This window comes from Lytechinus variegatus, chromosome 8 (genome assembly GCF_018143015.1).
Source record: "Lytechinus variegatus isolate NC3 chromosome 8, Lvar_3.0, whole genome shotgun sequence".
Taxonomy (NCBI): Eukaryota; Metazoa; Echinodermata; class Echinoidea; order Temnopleuroida; family Toxopneustidae; genus Lytechinus; species Lytechinus variegatus.
In genome coordinates this window covers 19519220-19538225 of record NC_054747.1, presented here as the reverse complement: position 1 = coordinate 19538225, position 19006 = coordinate 19519220, and the positions used below count along the sequence as shown (strand labels likewise).

Here is a 19006-nt window from a genome sequence, read left to right as displayed (position 1 = left end):
CAGGGGGGAGCTTATAAAATTACCTACAAGCTCATGTAAAAATATATCAAAAACTCGCATTGGTTCGGAAATTATTGATGTTTGTTTAAGGGGGGACTTGCTTTTTTTGTTGTGTATAGAAATGTATTTAGAATGCGCAGATTCTAGGTCTGAATCTTAAACATGCGAGCTCATGTTTTTTCAGATACGCAGCTTGTTTTCTTTCTTGAGTGATTATCCAGTTTCAGATCAGAATAAAATTTTCTGCTCGTTCTTTGCGGTCGCATTACTGTTAAATATATAAAAAATGTAAAAACAATTACATTCCTTGTAATTTCCTCTTTAAGGATGTTCATAGGATTAAGAATAGTCCAGAATGTCTCGGTGAAGCTTTATTAGCATGTCTATTTAATGAGTATTTATGTTATTTCTGGAATGTACAAAGATAGACAATAAAAAGACTGCTGAACACTAGAGCCTGCCTGCAGAGGAAAGTCACAATAGGATTAGTTACTTTATATACATTTTTAATTGCACAGGCAATGTGGAGCGTTGTGGCCCAAGGAATTAGTCTTCTGACTTTGAAACAGAATTATTTGCACGCCATCAATGAACTGTTTGAAATTACTTTGAGAGAGGAATTCTCAGTTCTCATCGAGATCATCAACCTGTTCCAATGAACGCTTTTCAACCCATGGATTACTAAAATTGACTGTTACTCTTCATGAACATCGTTTTCACAGACATTTGAACTCGTTACATTGACCCCTTCATCGTGTTTCAACACAAATTTCATCATCGCCAGCATTGTGGACAGAAATTCAAGTATCCTTTGCCAGCCAACTTGGATATATATATCATTTGGAATATACATTTATGGACTAATCAGAACTGTCACTTCAAGAGATGTAACATTATTTGTTTTTGTTCAGTGTATGATTGATCTATTCCTGTAATAAAAAAAAGGAAATCGACTTTAAAACTAAATTTTCATTGTTACCTGTTGCTGGATCGTAACATTACCAATGTTGGAAGATCCCAAATTACTCATCCTTTCCACGATTTACAAAACATGAATAGAGTGTCCCGTTTTTAGGTCTAGATCTCGATTTTTTTCCGCTCGCGCTTCGCGCTTGCAACAATTGTTTAGTTATATACCTAACCCGTTCACGATTACAAAATGTGCTTAGAATTAACATTCTTTAAGTAGTAATGTCAAAAATATTCAGCTCGCCCTTCGCACTCGCATTGTTCAATTGTGAAATATGTAGCGTCTTCATGGCTAACTGCAAGCAACCCTTAACCATGTTCACAGGTACCTTTTCGATCAGTTAAAACGTATATTAACAATTTCTACTCGCGCTTCGCGCTCGCAGTAATTATTTAATTGCATACACATCTATCTTAGGATCACAAACATTGCCCAAAATGAACAAATTCTAGGACAAAATGCATAAAGTAAAAAAAACAGGACGCGCTTCTCGCTCGCACTATCTAAATAAGGATAAAAAGACTATTTTATATTCATGTTGATTTACAAGAATAAAGCGAAGTAACTATTAGGACCACCCCGAATAAACAAACAAAAATCAACTTCGAGCGGCCAATTGGGAAAAATATGGCTGAAAAAAATTCGGCCCCCCCCCACCCATTGACGAAGGCTGGATCCCCCTGCATCTTAGGGTTGAACCAAGTAATGCATTTGTGTTTTATGGATAAAGTAAATGGAATTAATTGTATTTTATAGATCATATGTTGTTTGAAGGTTTGCATGGTGGCATGTACAATTGCTGATGTGGTTTACGGTACAGCATGTGGAGTGTTATAGAAACAGTGGATAGAAGAAGAGAAGAAGTGGATAGGCGAGAAAGTGGAGATTTGAGAATAGAGTATTCTTTCTTGAAAATAGTCCTGAAAAGGACTGTAAACCAGAAGGAATGTTGAGTGAGAACAGCTTGAGTAGTAGAGCTGATGAGGAGATGCTGGCTTGAGTCGGCGATTAGAGATGATGAGAAGTAGAGAGACTCGACGTTTCGGACAGGTTGACTGTCCGTCTTCAGGAGTGAAAGCATACTCAATTTCAAGAAAGAATACTCTATTCTCAAATCTCCACTTTCTCGCCTATCCACTTCTTCTCTTCTTCTATCCACTGTTTCTATAACATTCCACATGGTGTACCGTAAACCACATCAGCAATTTATAGATCATGTACCTTTATATATCAAATGCATTTAAGCTAATTCTGGAGTTATTTGCATTGACATAGTGAGTTTAATTATATGAATGCTCTCTTTTAAAGTGATTGGTTAACATTGGTTTGACTTTTAAAAAATCTATGCTAGGAGGTCACACTTGTCACCTGTGTCTGTGATATGTTACAAAAATGAAGCCCAGAAAAAGTTGTGGTCGAAAATAATTATTTAGAGCTTCGAAAATTGAAACATAAAGTGACAGGTCACCATCTTAATTTCATCCCATACACTTATGTGTACTATTTATGCGTCTATTTACAAAATCGGGGTTTGGCTTGTAGTTTTAGCTTTTCATTCTCAATAATGGTTGTTTTCAGGGTTTATTAGTTCTAATACATGCACTTGTACACATGTTTCATCTTGGTTTGAGACTTTTTTAAATCGGCTGCTCACAAAGTTAAACAATACCTTTAAGATACGTTTAATTTGATATAATACCATATAAATAGTCCTGGATACGTGAAAAATACTCTAATAAGTTATGTAAAATAAGTATTTTTATACAGGGATACCCCCAAATTATTTATTCGCAATTTTGATTCTTCAGAGTCTTTGTGTCAAATTTTAGAGGTGTTTGGGTTCATCATATGCATATGTATATAAAAGATCTCATATATAATAAATATGCAAATAACTTGCTTCTTTCCGTAGGCCTAATACAGAGGTGTCTCATTTGATCAATCTTTTTCTTTTGACCCGGGATACATTTCTATCAAGTGGGGCATTTTTACCAAAAAATGAAGCGTTCAACCTCATAATAAGTCTACGAGAAAAAAAGGAACGAAAAGGGGAAAAGATGAAGAGAGAAGAGAACATAAAAGAAGAGAAGTAAGCAGATGAAGAAAGTGAACAAAATAAGGGGAGGAGAATTATTGGGGAAAATACGTGTGATTATATCAAAATGACAAGTTCGCGCCTCGCTCTCACAAATTTCAATTGAGTGAGATGTTTATCTACTCAATATTATAACATATAAAGATCCCGTTATAAAGTCAATATGCACAAATTGCTCTGCTCGCGATTAGATTTCTCCATTATTTTGTTTAAAGAGATACGCACCATGTTCATGCTCGCATGATTTTATTAGCTGAGGGTACATTACGGGGAGCGGGGGTAGATGTCCGGGGAGTAAATGTCCGGGGATAGATGTCCAGGGGGGTAGATGTCCAGGGGGTAGATGTCCAGGAGGTAGATGTCCGGGGAACGATGTCCGGAAGTAGATGTCCAGTGAGTAGATGTCCAGGGGTAGAGGTCTGGGGTAGAGGTACAGGAGGTAGATGTCCGAGGGTAGATGTCCGCGGGGGTAGTTGCCCAGGGGGTAAATGTCCTAGGATCGATGTCAAGGGGGGGGATAGATGCCCGGGGTAGTTGTCCTAGGGGGTACTTGCCCTAGGGGATGGATGTCCTAGAGGGTGGATGTCCGGGGTAGATGTCCAGGGGGTAGATGTCCGAGGATAGATGTCGGGGGGTAGAGGTCCAGGGGGTAGATGTCCAGGGGGTAGGTGTTTTAGGGGGTTCTTCTCCTAGGGGGTGGGTGTCCTAGAGAGTGGATGTCCGGGGATGGATGTCCAGGGGGTAGATGTCCAGGGGGTAGATATCCGGGGTAGAGGTACGGGGGTAGAGGTCCATGGGGTAGATGTCCGCGGGGGTAGATGCCCGGGGGTAGGTTCCTAGGGGGTGGGTGTCTGACGGTGGATGTCCGGGGGCAGAGGTCCAGGTGTTAGAAGTCCGGGGGTAGATGTACGCGGAGGGTAGATTCCCGGGGATAGGTGTCCTAGGGGGTACTAATTGTCCTAGGGGTGGATGTCCTAGAGGGTAGATGTACGGGGTAGATGTCCGAGGGGGGTAGATGCCCGGGGGTAGGTGTTCTAGGGGGTACTTGTCCTAGGGGGTGGATGTCCTTGAATCGAGGAGGGAAATAAATACATGAGTTGCGTGAGTAGATGTGTGTGTATGATATGAGTCTTCATGTACATGAAAATAATAGGTCCTTTTTTCCATTTTAAAAAGGTATCCATAAAAAGATAAAAATCTTTATAATCAAGCTCATATTCATAATTAAAATCATCTCCATCATAAACAAAATCAAAATCTTTGTAATCATTAAAATCATCTTCATAATAAACAAAATCAAAATCTTTGTCATTATTAAGATCAAGTATCATATTTTGTCAATATCTTTTCATTTTCAAGAAACAATTTTGATCTTCATTAAGTATCATAATTTCTCAAGATCTTTTATTTTTTCAAGATACAAAAAAAAATGGGAGTCGACGCTGAACGATCATTGCTCTGGATGACTACTCTGATCTACAAGCTGACAACGGAAACTTGACGTTAAGCTGTAACTGTAATTCAATGTGAGTACTTTCGTCACTTTTTTCGTTATCCTCTACTTCCATGGGCTCTTCGACAGTACTGAAATACCAAGTGTCCGTTTGTGGACACTCTGTTAACGGAGATTCAATTTCCATAGGCTCATCAACAGAACTGAAATAGCAAGTGTCCTTTATTGAACATTCTGTTAATAGAGAGTCTATTTCCATAGGCTCATCAACAGAATTGAAATACCGAGTGTCCGCTAGTGAACATTCTGTTAATAGAGAGTCTATTTCCATAGGCTCTCCAAGAGTACTGAAACTTTGTGCACGCTCCGTTAACGGATAAATTACTTCTGTAGATTCGTCGGACCGAAGTCTATTGCCCTGGAATGCGTTCATTTACTCGTTAAAACTAATATCTTATACTCCGCAAAATCAACGTATAGATCAGAGTAGCCAACACTGACAACGACCTGTCAGCGAGAACTCGAGGACCAAAATGCACCTTCTACAGTATACGGAGCCGTACGAAATGCAATAGTGGGCGTGGCAAACGTCGCCGTGTGCAAAAATATAGACGTGCGTCATGATGATCTGATGATACAATAGACCTGTGCCTATGAGAATTTAGTCAGCTGACGTTTGATATTCCCTTTATGTTGGCATGAAATAATTGCTAAGGAAATGTGTTGGTGCCGGGTAATCCTGTACGGAAGGAATTTCCTTAGAACGTGCATTTCATCACTAGTTGCATATCATGTGAATAAATCACAGCGGGGAACTTGCATTATAATATGAAGCATTCATCATGTTCATATCGCGCTTAATACAAATGATTCTAAGCGCTCCATACTATCACCCCGGCTCTTATGGTCTCACAGCCTAATTCATTCCCCATAGACTCATGTGTTAAATTGGCACTTTCAAAAATTCATAAAAAATAAAGATGAAATTCGGTGGTCGAATGGTTACTACCAGTGGATAGGATTTATATCTGGCAATCCATATCTGACCAGAAAAGGGTCCCTCGACCGGCTCATTTTAAAAATAAATTGGCGTGTTTGAAGACACCGTCGGGTGGAGCAGATTCATCACCTCAAACAGCAAAATAGCCCTAATCCTTCCGCCAGTCAAAATATAGTCCAAAATTGGTGATATTTCTTCCCAATTCGGGAAAAGGAAGTTCAGTAATTACCAAAAATAGAATCAGTTTTAGATGGACAATCACATGCATACACTTTGTCAATCAGCCATATCAAAATAAAAAAAATAGCAATGGGTTGGCTCGAATGAATATCTAGGGCCTGCCACTAGTGATTAGGCCCGTGAGACCTTATAGACATGTGCGTATAAAGCCATTGCAATTCGAAATTCCATCGAGGCAACAAACTTCCCTCCCCTCCCACCCTATGTATTTTTTTATATCAGGGTTTTATTTTATAATATCGAGAGGGAGGACCTAACATCAATACAAAATTTTGACACACGAGGTGTAAGTGTGTAGGGGCTACATGATTGTGAGCATTGCAGTGTAACAATAAATGATTGTTGTGTTACCACACCAACTGACTTTACACGTAGAGCTGAGTTACTGTTGAGTATACCATATCTAGGAATTTCGTGTTTTACGATATTCATTTAATAGAGGTCAGCATGGTTGGGAGGTTTGGAGCAACATTGAGTTTTGAGTCTCGTAGACATGTTAGATGGAATTAAGAGCATGGAAAATAATTATGAAATTTTGTGTTTCACGACTTATATTCTTGTGAGATTTACTGTATGGTTGGGAGGTTGGGCAGAATTATGTCGGCATGGTTGGGAGGTTGGATGGGACATTGAGTCCTTGAGCTCTATGATGCAAATTAGGAGCATGGAAAATGTTAAGGAAATTTTATGTATTAGGATTTATGATATTCTTGTGAGATTTACTGTATGGTTGGGAGGTTGGGCAGAATTATGTAAGCATGGTTGGGAGGTTGGATGAATCATTGAGTCCTTGAGCTCTACGATGCGAATAAGGAGCACAAAATGTTTAGGAAATTTTGTGTATCAAGATTTATAATGTTCCTGTGGTACGTTACATGCTGCCAAGTAGTACTGAATTTCCGTATTTAGTACTGGAAATAGACAAGAATACTGATGGTTTCATGCGAAATACTGATTTCTTAGGTTTCAGTTTATGTGTTGTCCTATGGTATTCCTGTGTTAATACTTTATTCCTTGCCAAAATAATGATTTTTAGCCTTGATAATACAGTACTGAAATATTCTTGTTCAGGTTGGCAGCTCTGCATTATGGTTGGGAGACTGGCCATGATTGTGTCATCATGGTTATGAGGTTGGGAGAGACTTTGAGTCCTTGAGCTCTATGATGGAAATTAGGATCATGGAAGATGTTTGGAAATTTTGTGTATCACGATTTATGATGCTCCTGTGAGGCTTTCCTTTATGGTTGGGAGGTTGGGATGAATTATGTCAGCATGGTTGGGAGGTTGGGAGAGACATTGCATCCTTGAGCCCTGTGATGCGAATTAGGTACATGGAAAATGTTTAGGAAATTTTGTGTTCAAGATTTATGATGGTCCTGTGGGACACTACTCTATGGTTGGGAGGCTGGGCAGAACCATGTCAGCATGGTTGTGAGAAACATTGAGTCCGTGAGATTTATAATGCAAATTAGGAGCATGGAAAATGTTTAGGAAATTTTGTGTATCACGATTATGATACTCCTGTGAGACAGGAAATTATGGTTGGGAGGTTGGGAAGAATTGTGTCAGCATTGGTTGGGAGGTTGGGAGAGATATTATGTTGGAAATTAGGGGCTCAGGAAATCTGAAGCTAAATCTTTGGCCTGCATAAGGTTGGAAGGTTGGGCGGGCAATTACAGCGTTGATCAAGAAAGCGTGCACAGATACAACATGGTTGCGGATACAACCATAGTATGGATATATACATATACATGTATTTTCAGACTTAAGGAAGCATATTACGTAATGTGGCTGATTTTGGTTGTTGCACGTAAATGGTAAGGAGCATCATAGGATAGCCTTACACAATTTGGGTGTGAAAGGTTTGTGTTCAGAAACAAATTGTTTGAAACCTGACAGATCACCAATATTGTTATCAAAGTATATGCTCCAAAAATGTTGATTACCAAGATTTAGGGGAAATACCCGTGGGAACTACTACCCTGCTTGTGGGTCACGTGATCAACAGCCCCAGGGAGGAGTTACTACCCTCCTGGTGTTCACGTGACCATAGCTTTCAGTATGCCACAATTCTAATGCATATGTAGTCTTTTGTTATGTCTCACGACATTATTCAGATTGTGTTGATGTTCATTACCTTTTATGTTATTTAGGCATATTGCCTATGTGTTTTGATGCCTCATATGGAATTAAATGGCAAGCAATGGCAAATTATTTGTACACTTGTTTTCTTCTCAAAAATTATCATCGTGGACTTAACCCCTTTTGCAACTAAACCGAAATGAATCCAATCTATTTTGATTAATAAAATGATTTTTATTTGCCACTTTTATTTACGTTTTCATGTGAATTTCAAATTTTTCAAAATTTCAAATCGTCGAACATGAGCCCTAAGAATTTGGTTGAAGTGTATTGTCTAAAAGGAAATCTCCAGGTAGATTTTGGGAAGTACTACTAAATAACACAAAAATTTTAGGCCGGGGTATTTTGGGTGATCATATGGCCGGGGGGCCTCACAGCCCCCCCCCCCTTGAGATCTCGGCCGTCGACCGTGCAATCGCGCTGAAAATTGGCACGCAGGTTGTCTGGGATATAATCTACAAAATTGTATAGTAGTTTATTTCATGCGAACTGTTATTAAGTAATTATGCTAATTTATGCGTAATTAGTATGCAAAATCATACTTTTTCCTCGAACTCCATAAATAACGCTCCAAATGTTTTATTTTTTGGCATCGAATTTCTTTGTGGTGTTTTTCGAAAGTTTACATGAAAAAATTGTGATATCAGATCAATTTCTTATGTATTATATTGTTTTTTTCAATTTCTCATGTATTTCTTTGTTTTGGACCCTTTGTTTTTCATTGTGTTTTCAATGAAATTCGTTGTGGACTCTTCTAAGATCATAAACAGCATAAGATACATACATTTAGACCAGCAAAACTAAAAATAATGATACATTTTATGATCTTTGGTTGAAAACACAATTTACATTGACTTTGTACACAAAAACACGTTTTGAGCAAATTTTTTTGTCTGACATGCAGTTTTTATCACCAAGTCGACAAAGACCCACGAAAATGTATGTCAATTTGGCCAGAAATATTACATCGCCAAGTCGACATATGAAAAGTGGATAGTCGAAAGAAAAAAAAATAAAAAGTGCATGTCAGACAAGAATCGAATGCGATGGATAGTCGAAAGAAGGAACACAAACCGTCACATCCCGCCGTACCGATATATAACGTCGTCATCCACGCGAATGTTCTGACGATCCCTGTTCCATTTCCGTCCGGAAGTTAGTAGTGGCAGAATCACTATGGTCCATTGACGCCAGAATGAGTCAACAATCCGTTGTACTAGTTCGACGCAATGTCTTTCTCGTTTAGCTACATCAATTGAAGCTCGTCCTAACAGCATGTCATTAGGACTTAAGTAGATCCCCTCATCAGGCTCTATGGGTATTCTGCAAATTGGCCTCTGGTAATTGCAAGATGAGTATTGGAATGGCAGTGGATGCAACTGCAGCCTTCCTCTCTGCAGCTCCGCCATCCCCTGTGATTCTAGTTTGTGTTCAAAAGTTCTGCAAGCTGCACATCCGAACTTTACCTTCTTGACCAGATCATGTGCTCTCAAGATCCAGTACTTTCTCCTGGCCTTTGCTGTAGTCGTACCAACATCGTCATGACCATCCTCATGAACATGCCTAATAATCGAGGTTGAGATCCAGTGTTCGCAAGGGAGTAAAGCCGGATGCTTCATGGCTAATGGCTTGTCAGCACTATCTACTTTCCCTCGAACTCGGATAATTCCCGCTTCATTCCTATACGGATTGAGTGCCTTTAGCTCTCCTTTGTCTACTCTGGGCTTCAAAGATACCTGAGCACGCTTTATCAAATGGTCCTCTCCTTTCTGTATGTCAGTTGGTGTCAGGTTACCATTGGCGACTTCGACGTCCTCATCTACCATTCTCTTGGACTTTAACTTCAACTTTCCAATGAACTTCAGGACGTATGAAGTCACCCTCACAAGTTTCCTCCAGTTAATAAATTGCTGACAGTCAATTCTATGTTGGGATTTTGATTCTTGTACAGTCAAAACTGGTCTCTCCATTCGCAATTCCCTGTCTACCTCAGGAAGCTTTTCCTCTAGCTTTGCTTCTGCGGGCCGTTCTGTCACTGTTTTACAAAGAAAGTCAAGACCTTCCATCTCCCTGTCATTCAGCTTGTCCAGGCTAACGCATCTGCTGACTTCATCTGCGACATTCAGGTTCTGGGGAATATGCCGCGACTGGTCTTTCCGCCGAGGGTATTGGTCGAGCCATTGCTTTTCCATCTTCTCACATGAAGAACTTGAAGAACTGATGACTCGAAACTCCTCATCTTCTTGTTCAATCATTCTACTGTGCTGACATCTCTGTGGATCATTACATACTTTCATTCCTTCTGTTGTCAAGGATTTTCGGAGATCTAAAGGGCTGTTTACCGTGACATGGAGAACTGCTCCTTCTGGGTATCCTTCTGTAGTACTTCCGAAAATGACCCAACCTAACGGCGAGCGACGGGCCATGAGATTCCCTTGTATTTTCGTGTACCCTACATGCATTTTGGAATGGTCCATTCCTATGAGGATATCAATTGGCCCACTTCCTCTGTGAATTTCATCTTTCCTCAGGTTGAACATCCGTCCCAGTTCTTCAACACTAACTCGGGTAATGCCGTTATTAATTACATCAAGTCCTACCGCAGAAATAGTGTAACTCTGATGACCATTAATCCCTTGAACTTTCACCTTGTACAGCATAGTGTTGTATTCCTCTGTTTCATTTCCGACCTTGGTAACATTCGCGACAATAGGATTCCCTTTCAGTCCTAACTCTTCTGCTACTGCGTTCCTTACGAGACTCATCTGAGATCCCGAGTCTAGGAGACAATTTCCTTCGCAATTTCGATTCGGGCCCGCCATCTTTATCTTAAGTACAGGCAGAAGCACAGGTGTTCCTGTAATACTGGCAACACCCGCACTCCCTGTCTCAATCTGCTTATGGAGTAAAGGGTGGTGGTATGATGAACACTGCTCACCAGTATTGATCACCTCATTACATCTTTTCCTGCGCTTGCATGTCCCCATGTTGTGATCCTTACCAGCTCTCTTGAGACAGCTGAAGCACGCCCTGTTGTCTTTCATCAGTTGAAATCGCTCTTCTTGGGTTTTCGAAAGCACTTTCTTGCACTGATCGATCCAATGATCAGACGTCTCACATAACCAGCATTTAAAATCGGGCTTTCTTTCATTGCTTCCGTCATCCTGAGAGATATGGCCAATCGTAGAACTTCTACTGTCACGAAGTGGAGCAGATGCACTTATTCTAGTGTTCAATTCCAGTTCCATCCAATAAAGTAATGCATGGAGTGATGCATCTGTTCGCTCACGGTCAATGAATCTCAGCCATAGCTTTCTATCATCACTGCTTAATTTTCTCTCTATCAAAGAAATCATATGATTGTTGTATCCATATCATTCGCCCTACCTACTTCTTGCAGTGAGTTGTAACTTCTCCTGATAAGATGAACAAGGTCACAGAATCGGCCATCCTCTCCATCCTTGAGAGGTCGGAACTTCCCCAAGTCATATACGATAGCATCAGCTACCAATCTCGGGTCTCCGTAAATGTTGTCAAGATGAGACCATGCCGAGTCGTAATCGTTCCCCAAACCACGTATGAGATCAAGAGGTTTTCCCAATAGAGAGGATCTCAGAATTGTGATAGCATCTCTCTTGCTATACCTCGATTCGATTAGATGCTTAAAATCCGATTTAAATGTCATGTAGTCTCGTACGTCTCCAGTAAATCGAGGCAGCTTTGGTCGCTCTACCTGAACCTTGCATGACGAAACCTCTACCGATTTACTGGTTGTTACTTCGGGAGTAGCATTGTTTACAACTGAATCCTCCGTTGACCCGTCAGACTTAAGCTTAGTCTTGCTATAGTCTTTAACCTTTCTCTGCATGTCAAGGAATGATGTCTGACACTCAGATAGCCAGGCATCCTCTGTAATGAATACCTCATCATCTACGATTGTCTCACAATACCTTTCGTGCCTGTCCTCCAATTCCTGATAAGCAACATTCAAATCCTTAAACATATCAGTTACCTCATCAAGATCCCTGTCATCATCCAGTAAATGTTGCAAACCATTCGACAGCCGAGTTAGTTTTGCCTTTGCCGTTCTCCGCTTGATCTTGAGATCCCTAGATGCTTGCTCGGTTGCCATTGTTTCCGGAATTCCCTCTATCTTCTAACCCAGATCAGGAAAAAGAATCGAATGCGATGGATAGTCGAAAGAAGGAACACAAACCGTCACATCCCGCCGTACCGATATATAACGTCGTTAAACGTATATTTTATTCGATCTGTTTGAACAAAATATATAAAACAATAATAAGTCTTTGTTTACATAACTGATGTTCAGTTAATAGCATGTTAATAAATAAGATTGTTTTATCACACTGCATCTTGTTTCACGTGTAATTATTTCATTGTTTTTACACACGAACACTCTTTGTCTATTGTCCCTTAAAACAGTATAATCATGATTATCAAACCGAATTGTTATCGAAATTATCATTATAATTTACTGTCTGTTTGATCAAACATGTCGAAAGAACAGAAGCAATATCTGTAAAATTCTTGTAGCTTTGAATAATCACAACTTTCTTTAACTTAGTCAATTTCTTTTAGCTATGCACACGTTGATTTAAAATAACTTTACTTATCTTGCATAATTATACTAGTATATAATTCAACTTAAATCATAACTAGTCAAGGCTTATATGCATTTGTTTCTAATTCTTTTCACAAACAGTAACAAGTGGCTATACTACATTAAATAATTCTTTTGCCAGCAATTAAAATACGACATGTACTTTTAGAGTAATAGCCAAATACTTTCTTAGTATACATCAATGAAGTTAAACATTCACTTGATTCTGAAATGATTTGATTTCAGATCAAAACTTGTTTTGATTTAGTGTCCATTATGTTTATCTGTTTATGTGAATAATAATCTCTGTTATATCAAAATCATAATATCATTATTTTCCTTTTCATTAATTTCGCAAATAAGTTCTTAATACAAACATACAATTTTCACTTTCGTGGATCAACTCTTTCAATTAGCATAATTTATAATGAATCTAGACAAAAAACTGAAAACCGGAAATCCGAAACCAGAACCGGGAACCGGGCCGAAAACCGGGTCAAAAACCTACACGCCCTGCTCTCATTCCTAAACAGGGCAAATCGAGACACTACAAATTGACTTTATTTAATTTATCTGACATATATGGAAAACATAAAGGATCTAATGAATTCAAAATTACTTACTCTTTTCTGGCGGGACATAAAACCACGTTTAAATCACATTAAACAACAGAAAGTTTCCCCCAAACTGCGGAGGCCGATACTGGCGTCTGACTCCTGAACCTTTCAAAAATGGAGTGACACGTCAACGTACCTATGCACCGAACTCCACTAAGTGGACATAATTTGCATAACAAAAATATCGTATGTCTTTCTATGCGGTGTCCTAAATAAATGAAGGGAAATAAATTCAAATAATTAAACGCTTTCAATATTGATATTATATAAATTCAAACATCTTTTCGCTGGCGAAACAAAAAGTTTTATTTCAAGTCGACACAATTATATTGTTATTTCTGTATAGAGAGATATATTGACCGGTGTGTTGGCACAGTTGGTACAGCGTCCGTCTCACGACCGGGAGGTCGGGGTTCAAACCCCAGCCAAGTCAGACCAACAGACGTTTATAAATAGGAGTTGCTGCTACCCTGTTTGGCGTTCAACGATTAAAGGGATAAAGCCTCGTCGATCTCGCGCTGCACAGCGGCTGGCCCGCGATCGATTGAGAAAAGCAAATTTTCGGAGTATATCATTTCATGTTAATTTCGAACAATATACGATAGATGTAGGTCAAATTTGCGACATACTTGCCAAGTAGACATATAATAACATTATCATGTCGACTTGGCGAGATAAATTATGTCGCCATCTCAACAAGTCGATGGCACGTTAAAACTTCCGTACAAGAGCTCGATCTGAATCTCCACACGTCACCTAAGTGAAGCGTGCAAAATACTCAAAAGGGAGGTCTTCTGTCACAAAAGGAGTAATATAAGAATAAAATAACAATTAATGCTTTGCACACGGTTGGCGTACTAGTTGGTGCTTTTCGATGGGAGGGAAACACAACTATATCTGGCTCAACGCCGAATTGATTGCGAATGTATCGATCGCATCATGATCATATCGCAAGCTGGTGAGGAGGTTTAGGGCATTGAACAGCAACAAGGATGAAAATTTGTAGAGAGAAAATATAATTGTACAGGCGTGCCCTATAGGTTTTGGCGCTGTTAATATGATTTTCGAATTTCATACTTATTTCTTGGTAACAAAAGAATGTGCAAACGGTGGTACCAATATAGTATTTTCGTTAGTTTGAGTTAAGATAAAATTGACCAAGCACATAAAATGCTACTGCTCTTCGGCTGAAATACCCCATGTATGAATTTTTGTAGTCAGACGCTTTATCTATCGACCACGCAACTTAAAAAAATAATGTGTAAATCGTGGGCTGGAAATAAACATGAAACACATGCACTCAATTAATATACATTTTATATGTATACGTATACCAACCAACACACGTGGTTCCATACCATGGGCCATGCTCATACATACACGCACATACTAACACACACACAAAATTGCAGACATTCGCCCCTACCACCATGACCACCAGGCCCTTTTGTTTTACCATGCTAGTAGGTCGATGGTTTTACACAAGATATTACAATTGATAATGTGCCATTCGATGAAAAAATAATAAAATACGTAAAATTCCTTGGTATCACAATAGACAAGCATTTATCATGGACTCCGCACATAAGCAATGTGTCTACCTCTCGAGCTAAATGAATTGGAAAACTATATAAAAAAATAAAAAATCTTACCAGAGAAAACTTATGTTATGATATATAATACATTGATTCTAACACATATTCACTACTGTAACTTCATTCTGGGGAATAGCTGCAAGACAAGGCTTGATCATATACTTTTATTGGAAAATAATGCGGTTAAAATATGTTCCAAGTCTGCATATCTTTCACATACAATCCCTCTTTTTTATCCTCTGAAAATATATAAGATAAATTATATGAATACATTAAAAATGGCACTATTTATGCATATATATAAATATGACATGCTTCCTCCAGTATTCACTGATTTCTTTTCATAATGGAAACTTACACTCATGTCCAACAAGAACGTGCAACAATATTCGCTTAAATAATCAAATAATCTAGGACACTGTTTGCACATAAAGCACAAAGACATCATGGACTTGATATTTCAACCGTCAATTGATAAAAAAATAAAACCAATACCAAACAAATTAATATATATATATATATTACTATCATTATTATTTTAATGAGAAATTCATTTTATCTAGAACACTCATGTATAAAAAAAATAAGTAACAAAATGTATTATTTTCTGAAATTTCATCCAAGGACTAAGCATCTCCCTTTATCCCCCCCCCCCCTCTGCTCCCAGTCCCTTCATGCACTTGCACGTTTTATGACAGTAGATATAATTATTTAGGCTAATTTTCAGGCCTGTCCGTTTTCAAGTTTTGCTTTTGTGACAAAAAAGTTTCTCCTAAGACTCATCTACATGTAATTTAATCGAGACTGAATTTCTAAAGCTACTATTACCACTCGCCAAATATAAATCAAAATAAATAAAGTTCATTCACTTTCTACGTACAGCGAACGGGGGGGGGGGTAAACAAAACTGATCATGACAAAATACTGACAAGAAAATCAACTTCGTCCAATATGCTTATCTCATCATAGAAAGGAAACATATTATAATTTCATTTTGTAAATTGATCATACGAAATATTCACCTTGTAATGTGAAATTGACAATAACAATAACATGAAGCAAATATAACGATCGTGTACCAGATATACAAAATTGAATTGACATCCAACCCTACTCTCTGTGATAATTGTTTTCATAAGAATAATATCAACGTAGTCAAAATCTTAGCTGCTAAATTGACAAACGATATAACTTAGAATCAAACTTACATGCCTCCTTGTCGAGCTTGACTTGGAAGAACGAACATGTACCCCTAACGTGTACTGTCGTCACAAATTCCTTTCTGATTTATCCTATACCCCCGTAACAACATAAACGCTTATTCTTTCGCGCCAGCTACACTTGAACGCTATCTGATGTAAGTATCCTTCCACAAAATCACAAATATTTATGACATATTACTAGATTTAGTATAAATGAAAAGTATAATGAAAACAACTATGGATTTAACGTAAATATCATTCACATCATGAATTTATGAGAATAATCAGCTATAAGTCTGAGGAACTACTTTTACTTCTTTGAGTAACAACATCATTGACGTTACGTAACAGGTGAGTAAACAACGGAACATATCGAACAAAAAGAAATACACTTTCGCTTTAATTTCTCGTAAGGTGTCTCCGCTAAGAAAAATGATTTTGCAATAAAATTCAATTTCCCACATTTGCAAAGTAAAATGAATACTAGAATTTTAATTCGTCATGAGGACAAATTAGGTGATCTGTCTCTGATTATTATGATCACGAATACAATCACCATGTTTATTAAGATCAATACGATGCTCATATTGAAAACTAAACTTTTATTACGAAAAGAACATGCGGAATACTCTTAAAAAGAGGGAAATGAGAATATGTGAAATATATGTACCGGTAGGTGTAGGCGATACACATTGTACATGTTATAGGCTTATTAAAAACAATTTTAATCTACTTTATTGTGCGATATTTGAACTTATATTGTAAGTGTGATTAAGGAACATTTGTGAAATGTTGAAAAGAAAAAAAAATCTGTCCACTTTTGGGTTCGAACCCTGGACCCTAAGGACGCAAGTCTGATGCCTTACCCATTGAGCTACACACTTCCCATAGACTTTATACATAAGCAAAACAAGAGGATCTGAAATCCAACTTTGCAAGTGAAATACGGGCATGATCCCGGCATCTGATCGGAGAACGGAGACCATACTAGCGATAGCGTACAATCACACCTATAACATACTCAAAGCTCAAAGAAAACCGACCAGAAAAAAATGAGACATGGCTCGCGAAATAGAGGAATGTAAAATCCAGTTTTGAGAAAAAGTCATTTCCCATAGAGATTGCACACAAAATGAGCGAGAATGACATAACTCTTTAACTTGGAGTTTTTTTAGGATGATCCATTCCTTTAAATGTTAATATAGCCATCACAATAGAAAAAGTATGTCCTCAGCTACAACATATTGAAAACTGAGCGAAAATTGACCAATATTTACAGAGTTAGAGTCAAATTGGCATGATTATGATGATCATAATAAGCAAAATGGAAATTTTGAGTTCAGACGTCATTTTCATGACGTTATGATATAATTTCGGGTCAAATGTGACATGAAATCATATTCCCCATCCATACTCAATTCGAATATGAAAAAAAAATTGGGGGTCAACGGACTACCTGAAGAGCTATAATGAATTTTGTATAGGCATGATTTTGCACATATATTGCCTATAGTTAGTGCGCGCGTGCTGTAAACTTTGATGGAGGCTAATTACGTTATTACTTGTCGTAGAAAGTTGATCAAGGTATCAAATTACTCAGAATTATATTACGGATGCATTAATATGAAAAAAATGGTGATCCTATGTTGTATAGTGCTGTTACGCGCGGAAACGCGCGCGGAACCGTGCGCGCGGGCAAATTTTTGAAATGCTTAAAATGACCTGATTCATACTCTACTTTGGTCAAAAAGTGATTTTGAGCTTTTTAAAATTTTGACGCACGCATACGCACACGTCGTGACCTTTACATGACCTTTGATGACATGGACAGTTGACCCTTGACCTGAAGTTAATGTGATGTAAATATTGTTAATTTTTGATAATTGATAATGAAGATATGATTGATAATGTGATTTTACAAAATGGCGTCTAGATGACGTCATGATGACCTTTTGACCTTGAACTTGCTTTATACACATCACATGATGAGTCCCCATATCTGATTATATTTTGAAGATAATTGATGATGTAGATTTCGAGATTTTATGGTAACAAGAAAAGGGTGGAAAAATAAAAAATAAGCAATAAATAAATAAAGAAAATTCTTACGAAATTAATAGTTGATCTGTCGATTGACAGATCACCTAATAAAGCGAGGAAAGAGGGCGTATAAGAAAATCGAAGTAAAAAAAATGCATTTGAGCAGAATTGATGAACAATGCAAGGTAGAAGAGAAAGGCTTGACGTAGTACATTTTGGCCCGTATTCTGAAGTCAGGTTTAACGGAGACGTACTACGGTCTAACTCTCTGCAAATTTGAAGTAACATTTGTGAGCTTCAAAGACGGCAAAAAGCAAAAAGTAGTATGTACATGTATATTCAAGTATACACGAAATAAAGGTCAAGACAAGAAAAAATGAAAAACAGATATCGTTGGAAAAAAAGGGATGAAAAATAATAAGAAGAGGACGAAGAAGATAAGAGGAGAACATTAAGAAGAAATGAAATATGTATATTAAAAAAATAAAGGTCCAGACCAGAAAAATTGAGACAGACATCGATGGAAAGAAGGCTCAAAAATAAAAGAAAAAGAAGAAGGAAGAAAGGGAAGAAGTACACAGTAAAAAACGTTGTTTAAGATTTTATACAACGATATTTACTATCTGAACATTACAATATTTGTTTAAACGTTTAAAAAATCATGCTTAATTTATTGAAAATTAGACATTGAAAATTAAACTTTGTTGCTTAAGATTTAAACACTTGTTTAAACTGTTTAAACAATTACTGTAAGGTTCAGATAGTAAACGGCGTTGTATATTTTACTGTGTAAGAAGGATAGAGAGAGAAAAAAATAGAAGTGAAGGAAAAAAAGCATCTGTCGTTCTTTATTCGTCTACTTTAATACCGTTGGGCTTAGGGTTTTCATCTTAAGAATCCAGAATGATTCCCTTCTTAGCACAACTATAGGCTATAGCATCGTTAATTTGGATTAATTTAATGCCAATGACTTGCATAATGTTCGAGGGAGTGGCCTCCTTATTTAAGTGGGATGCAATGGGGATTTCCT

The 19006-nt window shown here is 37.9% G+C and overlaps 1 protein-coding gene and 1 long non-coding RNA gene across 2 annotated transcripts; both read right to left on the bottom strand.

Annotated features, from left to right (window-relative positions):
• Positions 1-8977: 8977 nt before the first annotated feature.
• LOC121419541 lies at positions 8978-11149 on the bottom strand. The gene has a single exon (XM_041613996.1). It carries the CDS (start codon positions 11147-11149, stop codon positions 8978-8980), a length of 2172 nt encoding a protein of 723 aa, XP_041469930.1.
• A 983-nt stretch (positions 11150-12132) lies between these two features.
• Positions 12133-13330, bottom strand: LOC121420747. Its single transcript, XR_005970819.1, has 2 exons — positions 13146-13330; positions 12133-12172 (listed from the first exon to the last, which is right to left on the bottom strand). It is a non-coding gene; the product is annotated as an uncharacterized LOC121420747 (long non-coding RNA).
• Between the last annotated feature and the right edge of the window lie 5676 nt (positions 13331-19006).